This window comes from Salvelinus alpinus, chromosome 18 (assembly GCF_045679555.1).
Source record: "Salvelinus alpinus chromosome 18, SLU_Salpinus.1, whole genome shotgun sequence".
In the NCBI taxonomy this organism is placed as follows: Eukaryota; Metazoa; Chordata; class Actinopteri; order Salmoniformes; family Salmonidae; genus Salvelinus; species Salvelinus alpinus.
This window is the reverse complement of record NC_092103.1, coordinates 33,939,418-33,964,927: the sequence shown is the minus strand read 5'-3', so window position 1 is coordinate 33,964,927 and position 25,510 is coordinate 33,939,418. Positions and strand designations below refer to the sequence as shown.

The window sequence follows — 25,510 nt, the reverse complement described above, 5'->3', positions numbered from 1 at the left end:
TTGAAAGCACCATAAATCCAGAGAATGCCAGACTTTGATGACAAAATTTACCCACGAAGGACCACCGCGCCACCTTCCTGTTCAAGTGAGCACAGCACAACAAGGTGAGTCTAAAAATGTATTGTATGCTGCTGCATAAATTATGTAATATGACAGGGAGATATGTATACTGTAGCTAAGAAAGTAATACTAAGTGTATGTTGTGTAGTAAGATGTTAGTAACCCATGTGCATCACCCTAATAATTTGGTCTATTTACCCCTCTTAATTTCGCCTACTGTTCTGACTTGGTGGTGCACACGTAGCCTATAACCTGTTTTAGAGAAATATAATCATCGAATTTTGTAAGAGCTTTCATTGTCTGCTTATATGCCCCTTTATTTATCCTACGGTTCTGACTTGATGTACAGGGAGAACACTGTAAGAATGGCCCATGTTCTGAATTCTGTCGCTGTACATTTCAAAAGTGCTGAACAAATACTTATATTGACTACGTCTGTCCTAGCTCACTCATTAATGTCTTAATCGAAATTACGGATTGCCTCTTATCCGCTTGTCGTCCCCTTATGTCATAGTTTGTACATCTCAATTGTCATTAGAAACCACATTTGTTTAAGCAAGTCAGCCATATCAGCTATGTTTTTTTAAAAGGCAGTAAATGAGGCTGAATGAAGTGTTTCGCTGCCAGACAAGGCTCTGCTGATAGCCAGGTGTAGCAGCGGTAAGATGTTGGGACAGCTTTATTTAGGCCCTAACAGTTTTTGGTGACCGTTATAGTGCACTGAATGTGTTGTTTAGTGTTGTGTTAAGTAGTGGCTTTGCTGGAATGCATTCCACTTTTAGTTTTTTTTGCCCCACCAAGATTTACATGCTAAAATCGCCATTGGCAGTAGCAAGGATCAGGGCAGTCAAGCAGGTCTACTATGTGGAGGCAGTGAGATGAGGAAGATATGGTAGTGGATGCCTCGAAGTCTGCTGAGAATGTAGTTCAGCAGCTAAGAGATCCTGAAACTCTGATTGTGAAGAAGGTAGATTTTGTTGCTTTTATTGTGCAGGTGATAAACTGTACTGGCCAAACTAACAAGAAGTCGGAGAAACTGGACATTATTGTATATGCGCCTAAAAGGTACTTGGATCTAAAGGACCTCACAGCCAAGGCATTGCAGGAAATTCTGTCTGAAGATTTCCCCCCTCCATGGCCCCTGAGCCTGTGTAGGGATGTGATTTGGATTGAACTGTGACTGAAGGAGTGGGATGGGGTTTGATGTAACATACACTACATGACCAAAAGTATGTGGATACCTGCTCGTCGAACATCTCATTCCAAAATCATGGGCATTAATATGGAGTTGGTCTCCCCTTTGCTGCTATAACAGCCTCCACTCTTCTGGGAAGGCTTTCCACTGTTGAAACATTGCTGCGGGGACTTGCTTCCATTCAGACACTAGAGCATTAGTGAGGTTGGGCACTGATGTTGGGCGATTAGGCCTGGCTCGCAGTCGGCGTTCCAATTAATCCCAAAGGTGTTCGATGGGGTTGAAGTCAGGGCTCTGTGCAGGCCAGTCAAGTTCTTCCATACCGATCTCGACAAACCATTTCTGTATGGACCTTGCTTTGTGCATGGGGGCATTGTCATGCTGAAACAGGAAAGGGCCTTCCTGAAACTGTTGCCTCAAAGTTGGAAGCACAGAATTGTCTAGAATGTCATTGTATGCTTTAGCATTAAGATATCCCTTCACTGGGACTAAGGGGCCTAGCCCAAACCATGAAAAACAGCCCCAGACCGTTATTCCTCCTCCACCAAACTTTACAGTTGGCACTATGCATTGGGTCAGGTAGCGTTCTCCTGGCAACTGCCAAACCCAGATTTGTCTGTCGGACTGCCAGATGGTGAAGCGTGATTCATCACTCCAGAGAACACCTTTCCACTGATTCAGAGTTCAATGTCTGAGCTCTACATCACTCCAGCCAATGAAACCCATTTCATGAAGCTCCCGACGAACAGTTATTTTGCTGACGTTGCTTCCAGAGGCAGTTTGTAACTCGGTAATGAGTGTTGCAACTAAGTACAGACAATTTTTACAATTGTTTTGGGGTTTTGTGATGTAGTTTTCCCCCTTTTCTGCAATGGATTTTTTGTTGTTGTTGTAGTACAATAGGTGGCGACATGCACATTAAATGTGTGCGAACACAGGAGAAGAAGAAGAAGGAACTGAGTGGGATAGAGTGGAATGAAATTGACGAGCACTAGGACCTTGCAGACGTCACAGTACAGTTGGGTCTTGTAAATGCGCCATGAATCCGTATGAGTAGCTTGTTGTAAAAACGGAATGTCTCTGTGCTGACAGGCCCAAGTCTAACGTTATAAATTCAACACAGTAGCATTTGAGGAAGAAATACTGCGATATATCGGGTAGGTGAAACAATAATATATGCAATTTACACTGCTCAGCAAATCTAATGGCGACTCTTCAACTGGGAAGAGGAAAAGGTTAATTTACAGTGTGTGTTGACAATTGCATTATCCGTTTCATCTCATTGCAGCAAACCAAGATGGAGTGCGAGTGGAAACCAGATGAGCAAGGACTTCAGCAAATTCTACAGCTTTTGAAAGAGTCCCAGTCTCCGGATACGTCCACTCAAAGATCCGTCCAGCAAGTATCCTTCGCTCTCGGCTAAATGTAAAAGTGGTAGATTTGAGGTGTTTCTGTGGTAGCTTTTCGGTTAGCTTGGCTAACATTACACGCGGGCAGGGCTCGCACTACAATATAGTTAGCCAGCTAACGTTAGCTACTTACTGTACAATGTCACAAATATGACCACAGTACATTTTCTATTGAATCAGTCACAGTATGATGGAAATGTCATAAGTGACAGCTGTTGCATGACACCACAATCTTTACCTAATCCATAAATAATTTCAACAAATGTATTCCCTATGACAGTTTCGTATAATCTAAAATCCTTTGATTTCCTAGTAGTGTTGTTGAAATAATGTCATGTTAGCGGGTACAGTGTAACTAGCTTGCTGGGGATGTTGCTGACCCTTGAGGGCTTAAATGCAACAAAGAAACTGCAAGCCCTGTGTTTAGAGTCACCCCAGCCCCCTGTCGGCCCAGTCTGATTTCCATTCTCTCCCGTTATACAATGTGATGTTAAAAAGAAAGCTCAAAACAACGTTGTCATTTTGTTGGAAAATTTTGTATTGACATCTTGTTGAACCTGAGTGTAGGAAGGTGACTTTGTAGCCAGCCACACGCGCTTGTGATGGGATAATAAATCCGATCCTCATTGTCACATTGTCATCAACATAGGTGTTACAGTATCAAGGCACAATCAAATCATGAATGTTGGTGTGCATTGAAGACCTTGTTCGTTGTTGATGTTGTGTTATAACGTCTTTATAGTCGACCTACCATGTGTAGTGTTTGAGTGATGCAATATTGTCCATGTATGTCATGCAGATTATAGTTCCGTTTGTCTGGTCAAGGCTTAGCACCACTAGTCAATGTTGTTGAAATGCCAAGTGCTTCTATTTGGATATGTGCGCAAACTGCACAGCATCAGCCTGTTGGGCACCCTATGATAACTGTGACTGATTTCTGATAATCAGTTATTCATAGTGTCCATTGATGGTCTCTAAAAAAAAGATTATAATAAAAAAGAAAAAGTACACCCAAAAAGTTGGTGGAGGTGCTGACTAACGGTGAGTAAACTGTATGCTATAAGAATAGAGTCGCACACTGTATACAAGCTACCAGTCATTTATTGGGTAAACCAGCAACGTTTCGGCATCACTGTGCCGTCTTCATGTGGCAAGTGTTTGCAGGCCGTTTAACACTAATAGCTGGTCAACATCGACCTTTACAAACAGCTTGTTCTTGTGAATACAGCACACACACACACAGCATATCTACTCCTATGGTTTTGCACCCAATGTAGAATTGCACCTTAACCAATGTCCTCTTCAGAGATTGGAACAGCTCAACCAATACCCAGACTTCAACAACTACTTGATATTCGTGCTGACGAAGTTGAAATCAGAAGGTAGGACATTTACCCCTCCACCCTCATTCTCCATGTCATATTTACACCAATGCCCTGAAGCTATGTTTAATTTCAATGCATATTAGTACACAACACTACTGCAGGTTACAGTATGGCCACTGGCAGTCAGACAGGCTAATCACGTCCACTAGCCAGCTCTCTCTGGGGGTGAGGTTACACACAGGCTGACTTTCTGACCATCTAGTGACAGGGGCAACGTGACTGTCTGTTCTAGGAGTGGAGAACCCTGGCGACGAACCCCATGGCCGGTGTCTTCTGTCTTGTCACTGATGATATGGCACCACACCGCACCACTAGAATATGGGTCACTCTAATTTTAAAGTCTTATGCCTGGCGGGGCGCCACTCAAATCCTGACCTGCCTGACAGCCTGTTACTGTACACTAGAAGTAGATGAGCCAATGGTTTGGGCTGATGAGCCATTGCCTTTTAGGATGGCATTTGTTACACTCCTCTTGGTCAAGAGAGGAGCAGCGGAAATCGAATTTGAGTGTAATTTCAATCAGAACAGAGGGAGACATTGGATCAGACAGCCATACCCATGAATGAGAATTATCAGACAGTAAGATATCACTGGGTGATGCCCATTGATTAGCCTGAAGGAAACTATCCCTCACTACCTAACACAATAATTTGCTGATTTGACCTTTGACCAAACGTAAACACTGAGTACGTTTAAATGCACAGTAATTATTATACCGATTATGACACTAGGCAGATTATGAAATAGTCATGTAAACACCTTCCTCTGCTTATCGTAATCAGCGTAAGGTCAAAATCAAAGTAAGCATACGCTGATTAAAACACCAGATTTTCTGCGCTATCTTTCATATTATTAGGACATGTAAACACCTTAATATGCGTTCCAGCTATGTATTTGATCTGTGCATGTGCTAGCAGCTGCCGAACGAGCCTGCCTCCTTTAGCGCCAGTGAAGTGAGTTCGGAACAGCTGAATGAATCCGTCTGAGAAGTACTTGTCACATACAAACGTTATATGGCCGTGCTCAAAATCAAATATGCTTCCCAAAAATAACGTTGTTGCTATGGTAGAAAATTCATTTTGATTGGTGACTTTCTGTGCCATCAGGTAGCCTGATTTCAGATGTGTCTGTGGAAACAGGATTATTAGGGAAATCATTCTTCTTGCAAAGCATGCTAAATGTTTTATTCAAATGATTATATTAATCTGTCTGTCCACAATAATTATGTTATTGTGTACATGTAACCATACTCAATGACTCTGAGGCCATGACTTTGATTGTAGGCCTGGCACTACACAGCTGATTTCAAATCATCAAAGCTTGATGATGAGTTGGTTATTTGCTAAGGGGAAAAAACTAAACATGCACCCAGGGGGGGCCCCAGGACCGAGTTTGGGAAACTCTGAAATAGAGCAATGTTTTGTAAGGGGAATGTTTCAATTTTCTTCAGCTTTGATTCAGAGAAGTCAGTGAAAGCAATAATTTGCCATTGGCTGATTTGCTGTTGCTATCCAGCTTTGCTAATGCCTTCTCAGCCTTCTGCTATGAGGTCACACTCCTACTTTTTCCTTAGCATCAACAGGAATCTAGCTATATGCTTCTCTTATTTTGGTTTAGCTGGCTGAGTGCCTCGTACTGGGTAGAGGGTATGGGAGTTTGTCTATGTTTTGGTTTTCTAGTAGTGTTGCAATATGACTCATGGCTATACAGCAACCCCTTTCTCACTTTAGTAGTTTAACCTGTTTGTCTCTAATGTACTTAATAGTGTATTCAAGTAGAGGTCTGCGCAGGACTGATTTCTTCATCCCGCTCCCGCCTGCAACTGCAGCTTTTCATACTGCAACTTGCTTGCACTTTCTGTCCGATTCCAACCCACTCTACCGCAGTCTCGCAATGTTTATTTTAGGCGTATGTGACCCAGCTCACTTGCCAGCCATGGTCCCAGAAATGTTGCACCCTATAGGCAATAAGAAATGCGCAAAAATACCTTAAGAAATAGGTTAAATGAGCAGAGATTCTCACGTGCCCATTTCATATTAGGCTATATCAGCCAATATGTTAGATGTAGTTTGAAGAGAGCAGAGTTGGAGAGACTTTCTCTTGAGCTATTTTTAGAGCCTACCTTGTAGGAGTGGGAAGATTTTTAGACGGAGAAATATGGGTGATCAATATTTATTTCTAGGCAATGTAAACTATAACCTAATCATATTTCGGAAGTACATTTTCTTGGATAGGTAACTGCCCCGTGCTTCTCCGCCCATGCATAGGCTATAGCTTACTCTATTAAATTGAGACCACACGCGCACCTGATCTTGCAGGTATGGCTACTGAACTTAAAGCAGCAAGAATCATAATGACCTGTGTCGGAATGATCCGTGTCGTCCTGCGGGCCCTCTATTCAAGCTCCCCTCTATTTATACGCGATTCAAAAACATGTAGAAGGTAGGCCAAGTTGCGGTAGATAATTCTATTAAAACTCAATTTTGGAGACATTGGAATTCGGTGTGAATTGGGAAAACTCTTCATTGGATGTTTAGGCCTAATTCAGTTATGCATTTCAGCTTAGAGTAATCATTGACTTAATTGAAATGGAATTGAGCCCTAAAATCTATCACCCATTTCTCATTGTACTTCCCCCCCAATCTCTTGCTCTCTCCAGATGAGGCAACCCGCTCTCTTAGTGGTCTGATCCTAAAGAACAATGTGAAGGCCCACTACCAGAACTTCCCCAATGGAGTGTCTGACTTCATTAAGAGCGAGTGTCTACAGAACATTGGAGACGCCTCGCCCCTCATCCGGGCCACCGCGGGTAAGTGAAGTAGCCTGCATTTGTAACAGAGTATGTTGTCTTCATTGAATTACAGTGCACTCCTCTTCTAGTGATCACATCCGCGCTAGATCATTTGATCATGATAACCACATTCAGTAAGCAGAGTGTACTGGAAATCTTGTTGAATAAGCCATATGGGGTCAGGTGTAGCATGGTTCCAGATCTGTTTGTGCTGTATCCTACTAGTGTATTTGTTTGGCATGACAATAGGAGTGGGCAACACAGCAGAAACAGATTTGTGACGAGGCTAGGTCAAGAGGCAGACCAGACTAGATCAGACCAGATCAAGACAGTCTTGGTTGTTTAAATTCTACACGGTTTGCTCCTTCAATGATGCATAACAAAATACCTTTTTCACAAGCACTTAATAATGTGATGATATCATGTTTGTATGGCTTGCCCACCTTTGATCAGGTTAGTTGAACAGGAAATGAATTGCATTGCATTTTAATTGCATTAATTGCGTATCAGTCATCTTGTACCACAAGGAAAGCTGCTACAGTGGATTAGTTGAATTGCTGTCCATCAGGCTTTAGCGTGGGGTTCATTTTAAAACGTACCCTAGCATGATATATTCTGGTTATTTTTCTCCACCTTCGTAATTGACCTGAAACCTTGTTAGTCATTCTCGCTAGTGTCTGGCTCCATGTTTTTTTTTCTGAAGCTTTTGATTGGCTCTCTCAACAGGCCAGCTGGCCAATGGGGTTTGCATGGTGTCCTCCTTATCAGAGCCAGCAGGCAGCAGATGATGCCAGGGCTCTGTTGCCACAGTTACCAAACATCTGACAGGAAAGAACAGGAGTGTGTGAATCACCTTTTATAAACTGACTCAGTGCAGGATATTGGCTCTGTCAATCCTGATGATGACACAGTGGACTTCATTGGAAAGCCTCAAACAGAGTAATGGTTTCCAAGCCAAGCTTGGAGATTTGTTATAAGGAAGGATTGATTGGTTGTAGAATTGCTTCGAGGAGACCCGTCTCATCCCTCGCTCTCCCTCCTATCCTAGGTATCCTCATCACCACCATTGCCTCTAAAGGGGAGCTGCAGAACTGGCCCGAGTTGCTGCCCAAACTCTGCCTCCTGCTGGATTCTGAGGACTACAACACCTGTGAGGTGAGGAATTTGACAAGACTAGGACAGGAGCTGCTGCGTCTGAGCTCAGCTATACATTTATACTCTGTACAGCTATACTTTATACATCTATACTCTCTATCCCTCAAACGCAACTCTGGACCTCGAAGCCTGTTCCACTGCATTTTTAAATTGTTCCCCTATAATCAGGGACTGATTTAGACACCAGGTGTGTGCAATTAATGATCAGGTAGAACAGAACCAGCAGGCTCCAGACCTTGTAGGATAAGCGTTGAGTATCCTTACTCTATATACAGCTATACTCTATATACAGCTATACTCTATATATAGCTATACAGCTACAGTGCATTCGGAAAGTATTCAGACCCCTTGACTTTTTCCACATTTTGTTACGTTATAGCCTTATTCTAAAATTGAGAATTGTTTTTTCCCATAATGACGAAGCAAAAACAGGTTTTTAGAAATGTCACATTGACATAACCTTTTAGACACTTTATTCAGTACTTTGTTGAAGCACCTTTGGCATCGATTACAGCCTCGAGTCTTCTTGGGTATGACGCTACAAGCTTGGCACACCTGTGTTTGGGGAGTTTCTCCCATTCTTCTCTGCAGATCCTCTCAAGCTCTGTCGGATTGGATGGGAAGAGTCGCTGCGCAGCTATTTTCAGATCTCCAGAGATGTTCGATCAGTGTTCAAGTCCAGGCTCTGGCTGGGCCACTCAAGGACATTGAGACTTGTCTTGAAGCCATTCCTGCGTTGTCTTGGCTGTGTAATTGGGGTCCTTGTCCTGTTGGAAGGTGAACCTTTGCCCCAGTCTGAGCGCTCTGGAGCAGGTTTTCATCAAGGATCTCTCTGTACTTTGCTCCGTTCATCTTCCCCTTGCTGAAAAACATCTCCACAGCATGATGCTGCCACCACCATGCTTCACCGTAGGGATGTTGCCTGGTTTCCTCTAGACGTGACTTTTGGCATTCGGGCCAAAGAGTTCTATCTTGGTTTCATCAGACCAGAGAATCTTGTTTCTGAGAGTCCTTAAGGTGCAAACTCCAAGCGGGCTGTCATGTGCCTTTTACTGAGGAGTGGCTTCTGTCTGGCAACTCTACCATAAAGGCCTGATTTGGTGGTGTGCTGCAGAGATGGTTGTCCTTCTGGAAGGTTCTCCCATCTCCACAGAGGAATTCTGGAGCTCTTTCAGAGTAACCATCGGGTTCTTGGTCACCTACCTGACCAAGGCCCTTCTCACCCGATTGCTCAGTTTGGCCGGGCGGCCACCTCTAGGAAGTCTTGGTGGTTCCAAACTTTTTCCATTTAAGAATGATGGAGGCCACTGTGTTCTTGGGGACCTTCAATGCTGCAGAAATGTTTTGGTACCCTTCCCCAGATCTGTGCCTCGACACAATCCTGTCTCGGAGCTCTACGGACAATTCCTTCGACCTCCTGGCATGGTTATTGCTCTGACATGCACTGTCAACTGTTGTCCCTTATATAGACAGGTGTGTGCCTTTCCAAATCATGTCCAATCAATAGAATTTACCACAGATGTACTCCAAGTTGTTGAAACATCTCAAGAATGATCAACAGAAACAGAATGCACCAGTTTTAATTTCGAGTCTCATAGTAAAGGGTCTGAATGCTTATGTAAAAAAAGGTATTTCTGTTTTTTATTTTTAATACATTTACAAAAATGTCAAAAAAGCTATTTTCGCTTTGACATTATGGGGTATTGTGTTTAGTTTGAGTATTCTTAGAAAAATATATATTTTAGAATAAGGATTTCCGTTAGCCGGTAAATGTCGGCTTTTGTCCCGCCCCAAAAAATGAAAAGGTGATTTTAAACAAAATTGTTCACAGGCAAATTGTCTGGGAGGAAGAAAAAGTCCATAGCAAAATAAAGCTTTTTGTTCGTTGATGGAAATTCCAAACGATGTGCTCCAACTTCAAAGGCAAATATAGGCTACTTCATAGGTTACTAAATCCTCAAGCTGCTTGGAAATTAGTGTCGTGTGTGTGTGTTTCTCTTTTTACTCATGCAAAAGACGTGAGTTCTTCATTAGGGACTGGGCAAACTTGGCGAAGATTGTGTTGATTATTCCAGTTTCCAGCGTACCTGCTGAGAGGGGATTCTTTCTCCAAAACGTAACGACGGCCTCAAGTTCGTCCTTGAGGAAAGGAGGCTGATTCGCATCGCAAGCTGCTTCAACGATTTGGACAGTTTTAACTTCCCAACAGCAGCGGGTCAGTTTGAGCAGGTCAAGGTCCAAGTAAATTAGAGGCAAATTATTGTGTTCGTCAGGCCCAATCCCAGCAGTTCTGCTGCCGCCAAAGGCAAGATCAACATACTTTTGTACATATAGTGTATGTCGACACCCTTTCAATTTATGTACTATATTTCTGCCCTGCTAGAGTTGCCCCGGTCAACTGTAAGTGCTGTTATTGTGAAGTGGAAACGTCTAGGAGCAACAACGGCTCAGTCATGAAGTGGTAGGCCACACAAGCTCACAGAACGGGGCCACCGAGTGCTGAAGTGCGTAGCGCTTAAAAATCGTCTGTCCACGGTTGCAACACTCACTACCGAGTTCCAAACATGCCACTGGAAGCAACGTCAGCACAAGAACTGTTCGTTGGGAGCTTCATGAAATGGGTTTCCATGGCCGAGCAGCCGCAAACAAGCCTACGATCACCGTGCGCAATGCCAAGCATCGGCTGGAGTGGTGTAAAGCTTGCCACCATTGGACTCTGGAGCAGTGGAAACGCATTCTCTGGAGTGATGAATCACGCTTCACCATCTGGCAGTCCAACAAACTAATCTGCGTTTGGCTGATGCCAGGTGAACCCTACCTGCCCCAATGCATAGTGCCAACTGTAAAGTTTGGTGGAGGAGGAATAATGGTCTGAGACTGTTTTTCATGGTTTGGGCTAGGCCCCTTAGTTCCAGTAAAGGGAAATCTTAACCCTACAGCATACAATAACATTGAGACAATTCTGTGGTTTGTCGAGATCGATGTGGAAGAACTTGACTGGCCTGCACAGAGCCCTGACCTTAACCCCATCGAACACCTTTGGGATGAATTGGAATGCCGACTGCGAGCCAGGCCTAATCGCCAAACATCAGTGGGCGACCTCACTTGTGGCTGAATGGAAGCAAGTCCCCGCAGCAATGTTCCAACATCTAGTGGAAAGCCTTCCCAGAAGAGTGGAGACTGTTATAGCAGCAAAGGGGGGACCAACTTAATTTTAATGCCCATGATTTTGAAATGAGATGTTCGATGAGCAGGTGTCAAATATACTTTTGGTCATGTAGTGTATGCCGCGACTTTGTCATGTATAAAGATTTGGAATGGATTGGTACAGTAATGATGTGTATCGTGCGTTTCAGTTGAGCTTATTCAGTAGCACTTGGAAACAAAACATCATTGCCAACTATTCACTTCGGAGCATTACAATGTTGCCATCACCAGGCAGCCAACTGTCTATAGTAGGAAACAGAGTTATCAATAAGCCACGTATATCAGGTGTAGAAGCAGGTGCTTCTACACCTGCATTACTAGCTGTTTGGGGTTTTAGGCTGGGTGTCTGTACAGCACTTCGAGATATTAGCTGATGTACGAAGGGCTATATAAAATAAAATTGATTGATTGATTGACACAACCCCATGATAGTTCAAATTACAATAAACATAACATATATTAACATCATCCAGTAGAACTGTGCTTTCATAAATGCAAACAAGTGCTTTCATAAATGCATGGCGCAGGCCTCATTTCACAGGATCATTGTAAAATACGCTTTTTTAGCAAGGAACCAGCCTTAACTAATTTCTTTTATTTACATATTAGTTATATCATTTCTTAATTTTGTGGCTGCCTACAGTGTCTTCGTTCCTCTGCTGTGGTGCTGAATCGCAGCGGGAATGTGGAGTGTGGCGGGCTAGAAGGGATCCAGCTTTTGTTAAATTAACTGATGTAGCACTCCATCACTCTCCTTGGTAAAATAGCCCTTACACAGCCTGGAGGTGTCTTGGTCATTGTCCTGTTGAAAAACAAATGACAGTCCCACTAAGCCCAAACCAGAATGCTGTGGTGGCCATGCTGGTTAAGTGTGCCTTGAATTCTAAATAAATCATTGTCACCAGGAAAGCACCCCCACACCATAGCACCACCACCTCTATGCTATACGGTGGGAAATACACATGCGGAGATCATCTGTTCAGCCACACCGCGCCTCACAAAGACACGGCGGTTGGAACCAAAAATCTCCAATTTGGACTCCAGACCAAAGGACACATTTCCACCGGTCTAATGTCCATTGCTCGTGTTTCTTGGCCCAAGCAAATCTCTTCTTATCTCTTCTTGGTGTCATTTAGAAGTGGGTTCTTTGCAGCAATTCGACCATGAAGGCCTTATTCACGCAGTGAGATGTGTCTGTTACTTGAACTCTGAAGCATTTGTTTGGCCTGTAATTTCTGAGGGTGGTAATTCTAATGAACTTATACTCTGCAGCAGAGGTAACTCTGGGTCTTCCATGCCTGTGGCGGTCCTCATGAGAGCCAGTTTCAACATATCGCTTGATGGTTTTTGCGACTGCATTTGAAGAAACTTTCAAAGTTCTTGACATTTTCTGTATTTACTGACCTTCATGTCTTAAAGTAATGATTGACAGTCGTTTCTCTTTGCTTATTTGAGCTGTTCTTGCCATAATATGGACTTGGTCTTTTACCAAATAGGGCTATTTTCTATATACCCCCCTACCTTGTCACAACACAAGTGATTTACTCAAATCCATTAAGAAGGAAAGAAATTCTACAAATTCACTTTTAAGAAGGCACACCTGTTAATTGAAATGCATTCCAGGTGACTACCTCATGAAGCTGGTTGAGAGAATGCCAAGAGTGTGCAAAGCTGTCACAAGGCAAAGGGTGGCTATTTGAAGAATCTCAAATATAAAATGTATTTTGATTTGTTTAACACTTTTGGTTACTACATAATTCCATGTGTTATTCTACAATGTGGAAACAAGTTAAAATAAAGAAAAACCCTTGCATGAGTAGGTGTTATAAAACTTTTGACAGGTAGTGTATTACTCGTAAGAAGTAATGCGGTATATTGTTTGCTATAGGATTCATAGTTCTTTTACTTTTTGCGATTTCATTTACCAGCTATGAAACAAAATGGCAGAAATCTTTAAACAGCTACTGCAGCATTTATTTTACTATAAATGTGATCATACTTGTGAGTGAAATGCTCACACTTTGGAGACCTGACCACCTTACAACGTGGCTGGTGAAATAGACATTTTACCCACCAATGCCAGAATCTACCTGCATTTGGCAGGTTGGGTGTTCCTTTTAGGCCTTGATCCCTTTTAGCCGGCCCTGGTGTTCTTAGATAGCCGTGTTTTGTTATTTGTTAGGCCTAATTAATATGTTAATGCCTAGGCTAAGTTAAATTAGAGAGGCCTAGATTGTATTTGAAACAGCTGTGTTTAGATATTTTATTATACTGAATAAAAATATAAATGTTACATGTAAAGTGTTGGTTTCATGAGCTGAAATAAAGTTGATGGAGCGTGCAATTGGCATGGTGACTGCTGGAATGTCAACCAGAGCTGTTAATGTTCATTTCTTTACCATAAGCCGCATCGTCTACCACATCGTTTTAGAGAATTTGGCAGTATGTTCAACCGGCCTCACAACCGCAGACCACTTGTAACCACGCCCGCCCAGGACCTCCACATCTGGCTTCTTCACGTGCGGGATCGTTTTGAAACCAGCGCCTCGGACTGCTGATGAAATCGCTCATAGATTAACCGTCTCAGAGAAGCTCATCTGCGTGCTCGTCGTCCTCACCAGGGTCTTGACTTGACTGCAGTTCGGCTTCGTAATGGTTTTCAGTCTGCAGATTCTCACCTTCGATATCTGCTGGCACGCTGGAGAAGTGTGCTCTTCACGGAGGAATTTATTTAAATTGACTGATTTCCTTATGAACTGATTTCTCTAAGATCTTAAGTTGTGTTTTAAGTTTTTGTTCATACAAATACTTTTTACACATTTTGTCACCTTGCAGGCCTTACTCTAAAATTAATTGATTACATTTTCCCCCTCATCAATCTACACACAATACCCCATAACGACAAAGCGAAAACAAGTTTAGGCATTTTTGTACATTTTTAAAAAAACGGATACCTTCTTTACATAAGTTTTCAGACCTTTTGCTATGCTACTAGAAATTGAGCACAGGTGGATCCTGTTTCCAGTGATCATCCTTGAGATGTTTCTACAACTTGATTGGAGTCCACCTGTAGGAAATTCGATTGATTGGACATGATTTGGAAAAGTACAAACCAAGCCAGGAGGTCGAAGGAATTGTCCGTAGCACTCCGAGACAGGATTGTGTCGAGGCACATATCTGGGGAAGGGTACCAAAACATGTCTGCAGCATTGAAGGTCCCTAAGAACACAGTGGCCTCCATCATTCTTAAATGGGAGAAGTTTGGAACCACCAAGACACTTCCTAAAGCTGGCTGCCTGGCCAAACTGAGCAATCAGGGGAGAAGGGCCTTGGTCGGAGAGGTGACCAAGAAGCTGATAGCCATTCTGACACAGCTCCAGAATTCCTCTGTGGTGATGGGAGAACCATCTGCAGCAATCCACCAATCAGGCCTTTATGGTGGAGTTACCAGACGGAAGCCACTTCTCAGTAAAGGGCACATGACAGCCCGCTTGGAGTTTGCCAAAAGCCACCTAAAGTCTCTGACCACGAGAAACAAGATTCTCTGAACTCTTTGGCCTGAATGCCAAGCGTCACGTCTGGAAAAAAACCTAACACCATCCCTAAGTTGAAGCATGGTAGTGGCAGCATGCTGTGGGGATGTTTTTCAGCGACATGAACTGGGAGACTTGTCAGGATCGAGGGAAAGATGAGCAGAGCAAAGTACAGAGATCCTTGATGAAAACCTGCTCCAGAATGCTCAGGACCTCAGACTGGGGCGAAGGTTCACCTTCCAACAGGACAACACTAAGCACACAGTCAAGACAACGCAGGAATGGCTTTGGGACAAGTCTCGGAATGTCCTTGATTGTCCCAGCCAGTGCCTGGACTTGGACACCGATCGAACATCTCTTGAGAGACCTGAAACTAGCTGTGCAACAACGCTCCCCATCCAACCCGACAGAGCTTGAGAGGATCTGCAGAAAAGAATGGGAGAGACTCCCTAAATACATGTGTGCCAAGCTTGTAGTGTCATACCAAAGAAGACACGAGGCTGTAATCGCTGCTGAAGGTGCTTCAACAAAGTACTGTGTAAAGGGTCTGAAAACTTATGTAAATGTGATATTTCAGTAAAAATAATTATAAATTTGCAATATTTTCCAAGAGTCTATTTTTGCTTTGTCATTATGGGGTATTGTGTGTAGATTGAGGGGGGGGGGGGGACTATTTAATCAATTTTGGAAAGGCTGAAACAAAATGTGGAAAAAGTCAAGGTATCTGAATACTTTCCCGAATACGCTGTGTGTGTGTGTGTGTGTGTATATACATAAACCAGTGAACATCATCTGACCTTGTTTCCTGACTGGCTCACACCATTTCCCAGAATACTGGCTTTCGTAACGAGCAAGACAACGCATCATCAGAGTGGTGTTCTTAAGCTTTTTTAGGGGAATATTCTTAGCATTTAGTCATAACTCGGTGTTGGGTGGTTGCCCTGCTATTAGCAGTACTAACATAACACAGCTTCCTCTCAATCATTTTTAGGAGATGTCTTCTCCTAGTTGACACAGCACATCTGTGCTTAATCAATACATCAGTCAGTCAGTCAGATTTGTGATCTTAATCAATTCGGTTGATGTGTCATGATGCCATGTTTGATGGACATTTTTAAGACCAAGTCTTATTCTTTCTGCTCTTGGTCGGTCAGCCAGCCCTCTCACAGCCCTGTCTCTACACCACGGCGGCCCAATTCTGGTCCTGGAGTGCCGAAACACTTCTGTTTTTTGTTTCCACCTGTTAATTAATTACACTCACCTGGAGTCCAAGATTTGTGTTAGTCCCTTATTACAAGGAGAGGATGAAAACTCCAGGACCGGAATTGGGCAGCCCTGCTCTATACTGATAAGCCTGGAGTTATGGGTGTGTCCTAACCGAGTTATAGCCCTCTCTCTGCAGAACAGAACACACCAGGGACATCCATCATGTGGCCCTGCTGAACATATGTGTTGCACTCATAGATATTTAAGTCCGGTGTGCATGTGGCTGGTGTGGAGGGGGTAAGAAATCTCCATGAAGGAATAAATGGAGTGTGTTTGCATGGAGGATAGCCTATTTAAATCATACATTTGATGGGAGTGTCATACTTTGCATGAAGCCTGCCGCTGCGTGTTGCTCATGCAGAGTTGCATCGTGGGTAAACGCTCCCTTGTAACAGCTCCTAAAATAGCCATCCCAGAGTTCTTTGGGGTGGCCCCTGACGGCTTGCCAGCAGCACTAAATATGAAGCCGCACCACAAATGAGCTGATTGATGGTGACACACACGCATACAATTCTTCTGCACATACACACGGGACAGCAGTAGAGCTGAGACGATAAACTGAAAATTACCTACACCGACATTAATTTTCTGTGATTTTTGCTACCCAACGCTCCTGTAGATTGTTCTAAAACCATTATTTGGTCAACAGTAATAGCCTATGCGTTATGTTGATTCCTGCTATAAAAGTATCAGCCTGTACTCGTTTTGCTGTCAGCTGCTGTGTGAGCGAGCCACTCTCACTCCCTCTCCCCACTGTGCGCACAGAGGAGGGGGAGATGCATTCTGAGAAGCACAAGCATATGACCGTTCCCTGAAATGCAATTGTGGGAAAAATACACTTTTACAAAGCAATTACTGTTAGGCTTGGGCAGTATCCAGATTTTCATATTGTCGTACTGTCCTCATAACAGGATTTCGCTAGTAGGAAGAGCAGAGAAAAAATGGCATCTGTACAGAACTCATCCAGAGCTCTCTGACTTCTGTCAGAAAGCCATTATTAGATATCTGATGGCAAACATTTTAGTAGTGAATTGCATACAAGTGTAACTTCATCTCCTCGTGCGCCGCACACCAGAGACTCGCCGATAGATATAGAACGCTATGGACTCACCAGCTCGCTTTCTTCCGTTGTGCTATTTACAAACAGACACGTGACTGGCTCAACTGTTCTGGTGAACTACGGTAAGCTTCGTCATTTAAAATGTGACGGGTAAATTGCAGAACGCAAGTTGACTGCAGAAGTTGCACAAGGTGACTGAAGGTAACTTAAAGTAGCTACAAATATGACAATTTATTGAAAAACTTCTAATAAATAATTTTTGACGGTATTGGAAAACCATCGTGTGGCTTTTTCCAAATAACCTGGTATACGATATTTACGGTATACCACCCAAGCCTAATTACAGTTCTTCTAGTTACAGAGGCGACCCACAGCTTTCTGTGAGAAAATCATAAATTTTTCACATATTTAATATTGAGTTAATGGCACCACTTTACAACCGGAGTAGGCTATAGTATGGCTTTGATGCACGAGTGGCGCAGAGTGTGCCATTTGCAGTGAATACACCTGTGCATCAAGTAGCCTAGGCTAGTGTTGTCACGATAGCAGAATTTTGACTTCGATACCATGTTTAATAATAATACATGGAACTTATAGCGCTTTCAATGACCCAAGGTTGCTTTACAATTGAGGGGGAGGGGGGGGGGTGGTTAAGGGTAAGGCCTTTTCAAAGAGGTGGGGCTTTAGGAGGGACTGAAAGATGGTGATGGACTCTGAGTCACAGATGCCTGGAGGGAGGGCGTTCCAGAGCCTACGAGCAATGTTGAAGGCCCTGTGGCCGACACTCTGGAGCTTGGACCTGGGGATGACAAGGTGTGTTGGTAGGGGAGAAGATCTGGCAGGTAAGATGTTGAAGGGCTCTGTAGATCAGAAGAAGGACCTTGTAATCCATGCGTTGGGAGACAGGGAGACAGCCAGTGGAGTTCAGAGGACAGGGATGATGTGTTGCAAGGGCTTAGTGTGGGTGAGAAGTAGTGCTGCAGAGTTTTGAACCATTTGGAGCTTATGGGGGGAGCTTGAGTTGATACAGGAGAGTAGTGAGTTGCAGTAGTCAAGACTGGTGGAGATGAATGCTTGTAAGAGGATTTCAGCGGCAGGATGGGAGAGGAAGGACCGGACTTTGGTAATGTTGCGGTGGTGGAAGAATGGAAGATTTGACAGTCTTATGTTGTGGTCAAAGGAGAGGGTGGTGTCCAGGATGACATCAAGGTTGTGTGTTTGGCGGGAGGGAGAGACAGTGGTGTTGTCTTTAGTGAGGGTGGATTTGGTGCCTATGAGGAGGAGTTCAGTTTTTATCACTGTTGAGCTTGAGGATGTTTTGTTGCATCCACGTTTTTATTGCAGAGGCAGGATTCAATGTGGGTCAGAGGTGGTTGAGGAGGGATTTGGTGCTGAGGTAGATCTGGGTGTCATCGGCATAGCAGTGGAAGTCAAGGTTGAAGTGACGGAGGATGCGACCAAGTGGGAGGATGTAGATGATGAAGAGTAAGGGATCCAGCACAGAGCCCTGGGGAACACCCTGTGTAACTGCAGCTGAGTCTGAGGTGTGGCCACTGAGGGAAATGTAGTGGGTCCGGTTTGTGAGGTATGATTGTAGCCAGGAGAGTGTGGTACCCTCAAAACCCAGACCCTCAAGACTGGTGAGGAGGATCTGATGGCTCACTGTGTCAAAAGGTTTAGTATCACGATACTCAATACCAAAACTATACCACTGCTCTGTTCAATTGTTGGGCATCTTGAGTTCAATATTATAACATTTAAAAAACATTACATAAACTTTTTTCAGAGACAGCCATGTATGCATTAATGAATAAATTATGCAAATCATATAATCAATTTGACTTTATTACCAAATTAACTACTTAACAACAATTGTAATCATTTTATTTGAATGGTAAATCTCTATAAACTGGGTAAATCAAGATGTAGCCTAGGCCTATTCACAGTACAGGTGAATGCATATTCATTTAGTGTGTGGATGCATTAAGATACTGCGCTCGTTTTGGCTGATTGCATGACAATGTGTTTACCTTTCATTTGTGACTTGTACTGATCAACAACATTTGCATAGAAGAACAATTTGAAAAAAATAAGCAGTCTCTTTAACCAGTATGAAGTCATTGACGAGACAAAAGGGGTGCTGCCCGTCCGCCCTATTCACAACACAGTGATTCACACACTGAATATTCGCTGAGGCAATAGATCATCTGTGGCTGATGGCGAGACGTGACGAAGAGAATGAATAACGTTTTTTGGTTTTAAATAGCATATTATCACAAAGTACTTGAGTAGAAATGTAATGTTATCTTCAGCTGTAAGATGACAAGGAATGTTAGCCTACAAAGCTGGAAGCTACTGGTATCTCCTTGCATTGTAACGTGTTGTAGACTGTTCTGTGAACCGTAATGAACAGTTAAAACATTTCTACATGCCGTGCCGCATTATTCAAGTGTGTTAACTTCTGTGCACCGTGAATGGGGAGTTATCATGATACTGCGCAGACTCCCAGTGCAGGCTAGCAACATGAAAAACCGAACCTTTTTTCCACGTTCCAGCATCAAAAAAGTACAGATGTTTCGGTATACCATGCAACACTAGCCTAGGTCTAGCATTGGAAAGTTTTTGTTGGTCATTTAGTCTACATTTAATGATAGATGAATCAATTAGCCTAGATGGCTATAGCAACTATCATATTTAGCAATCTAGCGACGTGTTTTGAGTTTCCACTTCTTCCGGTGGTCAGTAATGGACTATAGCGCAGGCCAATATGCACGAAGATGTTGGCAAATTCTCTGAAGAGCCAAAAATAAATCTGATAATTCTGGATCCTATTTTGACAGGTTGCACATGCAAATATCATTCATGCATTCCCTGGATATGTTAGATGAAATAGGTAACTTTTTTAAATCATAGGCTACCGTCTCTGTTGTCTAGAGCACTGCCTGCGAATAAAGTTATTGTCCATTAAAATATTTTGTTTATGGGTCTATTTCATTGTTATCGAGCAAAATATTTTACTTTATGTCCGGATCGCCCAGTTCTTTTTATTAATTTCTTTGCTCGTTCATTGTTATAGCAGAAAATGGGCCAATTAATCGCGAAATGGATTTTGGTCCTTATCGCCCAGCTCTAGACAGTAGCCTCCATACAGATGTGTGGCTTACATGCTGACCAGACCGGACACGTCGCGTGCGCGAGCGTCGCAAAATAAATGTAGAAATCCATGTTATTAAATTATTGCATCCACACTGCTTGCGCGCGCCAACGAGCGTCTGCGACACCAAGGGCTAAAATAGATGTCGTTCCTATTTCTGACGCAGATTGCGCTGCAAGTCCTGCCTCTCCCATCTCCTCATTGGTTTATAGAAGCAGGTACCCACGTGCCATCTCCTCATTGGTTATACCCACGTGGGTGATAGAAAGACTAACTGTTTTGCTGGTAGTCGTGGTAATACAATGAAAGTTTAGATGCGATCACCATATCATTTAAATGATGAAAAAGCCTGGAAGGAGGAGAGATGACTAGAAACGATTCGGTTCTCCGTTTTATGTGTGGATTCATTGTCGGAGTAGAGATCCTTGTGCATTTCAGGTAAAATAATAACTCAATGTTTATACCCCAGGACAAATTAGCTAGCAACAACAAGCTAGCTAAATAGGACAAATTAACGTTAGCTAGCAAGTGCAAGCTAACTAGGTAAATTACCATACATGTTTAATGCTTTTCGACCTGTCCCCAAATTAATGTCATTTGTTCAGAGTTTGTTTTGATATTTTAACCTGCGTGTCGTGATCGCGTTTGGTGTGGGGGGGGAAAAATAAATGTATGCACGATAGCGCACGATGGCGCACGCGCGCAGCCGGTTTGGGCAAGTTGTTAGAATCACTGTGTTCTGAAGGAAACACACAGGGGAGCTCACACACCTACATGCATTCACATACAGTAAAGCCTAGACATACGTTATCCTCTCATTTCCTTGTTACTCACTGATCTGACACACAGAACAAACAACCTTTGTACTTTAGAATGACCTAATCTTGACTTGATGACAGATGAGTCTCTCCACTCAGGAACCACACCTGCTTTCAATATACTTTAATATCCCTAATTTACTGAAGTGTTTCCATTATTTTGGCAGTTACATGTGTGTTTCTGTACTGTTCTCTCTCTCCTTTGTCACCCCCTTTTCTCCCCCTTTCTCCTCTCTCTCTCCCCCCTTTCTCTCTCTTCGGTCACCCCTTTGTATTCTCTCTTTTCCCTCTGCACCCCTCACTCTATAAAAAGACAGAATCAGGTGTGTGTGATGTCGCCTAACGCTTATAGGACGTTGGTTGATGGCTTTATGTAGGTTTTTGCTGGAGAGCAGTTTTTACAATGGTGACTGGGCAGTTGGAAGGTGCTTGTGCGTGTCTACCAACCGGCTCCAGCGCTGGCTAGTGCTGCTCATTCAGACACTGCTGTAAACTACAGTGTCGTGTCTGAACATAGCGTTCAAACAGAGTAAGGATGGAAGAGGAAAATTGAAAGGAATTGTTTATTTAACCCCTTTTTCTCTCAGCAGACTTGCATTCTTTTGCATAATTGTCATTATTGCACCTCCCATTTTGACAGCAAGGCTCCTACAAGGACTGTCCAGCTTCATTGGTATGCAGTGCCTTGACTACTCTCTCACGCACACACTCCTGTCCCAGTCACCAGTCTATATATTTAAAGTTGTCCTCCAGTGATAAAAAAAAAATATATATATATATATACTGTTAAAAAGCAATATCCTAGGGCCTCCCGAGTGGTGCAGTGGTCTAAGACACTGAGTAAGTAAGTGGTCTAAGACACTGCCCTACAGTTTCCATAACCTTTGCCCTACACAGTCTCCATCCCAATTGGATGTGTCCACTTCCTTGTAAGCTATTGCTGACCTTGGTTTAACCTTGGTTGGAATGCTCCTCGATTGGCTCTCTCATAATGACAGAAACCTTGTATTTTCTTTAACCACGCCGTCTCGTTCTCCAAGTATTCTGGCTGGAAGGAAACAGCTCCCGCCCTGGAAACGGTTTCCATGGAAACAGCCTTCAGACAGCACCACTGTCGCCGCGCTCTTTGTTGCATCTGATCAGATTTGTGTGTGTGTGTGTGTGTGATGTACGTGAGGCTGCATATTAAATGTGTGTCAGCCACTGCCATCAACTCAATCTATATTTCCCTGGGAAGAGACGTTCCAAGGCTGCTGCATCATTTGCCCATATAGACATATTAACTACACATAATCAGCTGGCTTACATCATCAATGTCCTCTTCAGGTTTAGATAATAGAGCTTTTCAAGGGGCTTGTGTGTTTTTATGTATATAATTCATAGCTGTGATGTTTGCTGGTTGTGGGCGTAAGGTCATTGTGAAGTGGTAATACCTACCTTACAAGTAGAAGATTAGACACTCCTGTGGAGTAGATTTCAGTTGTCTTGCTGAGACACATGATCATATGTGACACACAGATACTTCTATCCTCCCTACTTTGGGTGTTTTGTGTGCGTGTTGGGTGTGCGACTGTGTGCGTGTCACACTGTGTATACCGGAACCCCTAGTGACTTTTACAGAGGAAGCTTTCTTTAATGTAGTCGTTCTAGAATTCCATCACACACACTGACAGCCTCACATGAATAAGCCTGTACTCTAGCTGTTTTATGTTTTCACTGTCAAATTCACCATTTTGTCCTGCTGTTCATTTCCTAAGTGGCCAGCCTGGCCAGGTTGTGTTTCTCCTTGTGGTGTGTTAGGTACAGTATGTGGTGTGGTGTGTTTAGGTACAGTATGTGGTGTGTTTAGGTACAGTATGTGGTGTGTTAGGTACAGTACGTGGTTTGTTAGGTACAGTATGTGGTGATGAAGGCTTCTCATACCTGTTGTTTTTATAGGTTGACTCAGGGTTGATGGAGTATGACATCTTTACTGTCCATATGGTCTCCTGTCCTTGAGGCTGGCTGATAAAAAGATATTAAAACACCTGGGGTGGCTTTCTGGCCATGAAACATATTGGTTAACCCCCCTCCCCCACATCTCCCTCTCTCTCCCCCATCTTTCTCTCAGGGGGCGTTTGGCGCTCTTCAGAAGATCTGTGAGGACTCAGCAGAGATCTTGGACAGTGACGTGTTGGACCGTCCGCTCAACGTTATGATCCCAAAGTTCCTGCAGTTCTTCAAACACAGCAGCCCCAAGATAAGGTAATCAATCCAAATGTATTTATAAAGCCTTTTATTTTTTTTACATCAGCAGTTGTCAGAAAGTGCCTTACTATAACCCGGCCTAGACCCCAAAAGGCAAGCAGAAACACCGTGGTAAGCAAAAGCCCTAGAGTATGAGTGTACTGGGCCTCCCTCTCCCTGCTCACAGCCTTGCCTCTTTCGCTCACTCCCGGTGGAGCCAACACCTTGCCTCGCCTCTAATTGGTTCCAAAACAACCCATAGCCAGGGGTTGTTTTCAGATCTAGCTATATTTACAGGCACTTTGATCCAAAATGTTCTCTCAGATCCCTCTTTCCTCAGGCTTATAGATGACTGTATCTCTCTCTCTGTGTCTGTCTTTAGGCGTTATCAGTGTCTGAGATCCCAGATTGGAGACTGGGGGGTGGAAAGGGGATAGAAAGGGGAGGAACACAGACAGAGGCAGCATTGATAAGGGGGAACACATGAGTTTGGGTGGTGTGAGGTTGAGCTCTGTTGTCTTGTTGTGGTGTTGCAGGTCTCATGCCATCGCCTGCGTCAACCAGTTCATCATCAGTAGGACCCAGGCCCTAATGCTGCACATCGATGACTTCATCGAGGCAAGTCTGACCCTGCCGTGACCTCTGCAGTCTGACCTATATACTCTGACCTCCCATAATCCCCAGACAGCCCTGTGACTATCTAATATGCTCACAAAGTCAGAAATGCCATGAGACTTCTGCAATCAAGTCATACACACACACACACACACACACACACAGCCCACCCAACTAGCCTCCGCTCTCAGTGCAGCCAGCCAGGCGGGCAGGTATATGGCCTCAGCTCTCAGTACAGTGTGTCAGTAGGTTAGGTCTGAGCCTCTACGCAGGACTACACTGCAGTACCAAGAGCCAGGCCCTAGCTGCAGTTCAGTACACCAACCGCAATTCCACCGATTGGATCAGGGCTGATAATCCGTTAGGACTAGATCACATTAACCACTGATGAGCTTAACTTCCAGCCAGCTGGGCCCTGGATGAGGACGGATGCATCCAGCAACCGCACAGTGACAATGACAATACAGCAAGTGGATAGGAGATAAAGAGCTATTGTTTAAAGTCCCTCTGTCACGTCTTCAGCTGTGGGGGTGAGAGAGAGGGCACTCTACGTAGAAGGGGCACAGGTCACATGAAATCCAATTTGCATACTCTAAATAAAGTGTCCATTTATTTCTGTAGGGCTTTTTAGAGCAATTTTCAATGGTGAGTTGTTTGTGATAATGGGCAAAAGGCCAGAGTTGATAGCAGGCTCTGAGATGCTCATTAGGTCAGTAGATGACCAGAGGCTTAGTAGTCTAATTGGTACAGAAAGTGATCTGAAAGGCTAAACTGATCCGAGATCAGCAATCCTACTCTTGAGATGCAGTGTAGGACCTAGGGCTTCAGAGGGACCAAAAATCTTGCAATACATTGCATCAAACTCAAAAATCAAGACAATAACAGAAAACATAGCATCACTTAATGTGCCTGACATATCTTCTGTAGTCGGACTGTTTTAGTGAAGGAGGAGCAATGCTTTTTGATAACATTATGAATAAATCAAACAGGTCTGGAGACGCTTTGGGCTGCCGCACACACAGAGACCAAACTGTCACGGACACCACATGACACAGAGCATAAAATAATGACCAATAGCGACAAGTGTCACATCAAAGGTGACAGGCTTGTGGTGCTGAAAGGACAGCGACCGTAATACCTGTGCACTCCATGGCGCTGAAGGAGAGACAGTTTTGGTCAAACACACAGACGTGGCTGATACACAGGCGACAGCAGTCACACACAGCATATGTTATTTAATAATGTTAAGGAATCAGCAGCTTCAGTAGGCCCCATGAAATCAGAACAATACAAAAGCACAACCATTTCATATCCAAAAAGAAATGAACAAACCAGCTATAACTTCCCATTACAAGTATATTTTATCACCTTCATCACACTAATGGGTGATGTAAGCTCTTTAAATGCAACAATGTTTCACAGTCATTATTTTCAAGAGATAGCTAACCGCAAGCGAGCTGCAACAAAATCTTGAAAAGGGTGAAGCTAATAAATTAGCAACAACATCCACCTTGAAGTTGATAACTGCTGCTCCAGCCGTCGTTGCCGTTGGCAGACTACTACAACACAAGCTAGCTAACGTTACTAGCTTTACGCCCCGATCACACCGACAGCATCGTTGTATTTTGTTACACCA

General features: G+C 43.5%; 1 protein-coding gene across 3 annotated transcripts in view; it reads left to right on the top strand.

Annotated features, from left to right (window-relative positions):
* Positions 1 to 2,268: 2,268 nt before the first annotated feature.
* LOC139544216 (transportin-1-like) overlaps positions 2,269 to 25,510 on the top strand; it is a 46,723-nt gene continuing 23,481 nt past the window's right edge. For all 3 annotated transcript variants that reach the window (XR_011668831.1, XM_071351089.1, XM_071351087.1), the window contains exons 1-7: positions 2,269 to 2,412; positions 2,544 to 2,657; positions 3,971 to 4,046; positions 6,709 to 6,858; positions 7,889 to 7,995; positions 23,144 to 23,277; positions 23,796 to 23,877. Coding sequence is in view for 2 of the 3 variants with exons in the window: in XM_071351089.1 (XP_071207190.1) it covers positions 2,553 to 2,657; positions 3,971 to 4,046; positions 6,709 to 6,858; positions 7,889 to 7,995; positions 23,144 to 23,277; positions 23,796 to 23,877 (654 nt within the window). In the remaining variant the exon portion in view is untranslated. The remainder of the gene's footprint in view (positions 2,413 to 2,543; positions 2,658 to 3,970; positions 4,047 to 6,708; positions 6,859 to 7,888; positions 7,996 to 23,143; positions 23,278 to 23,795; positions 23,878 to 25,510) is intronic.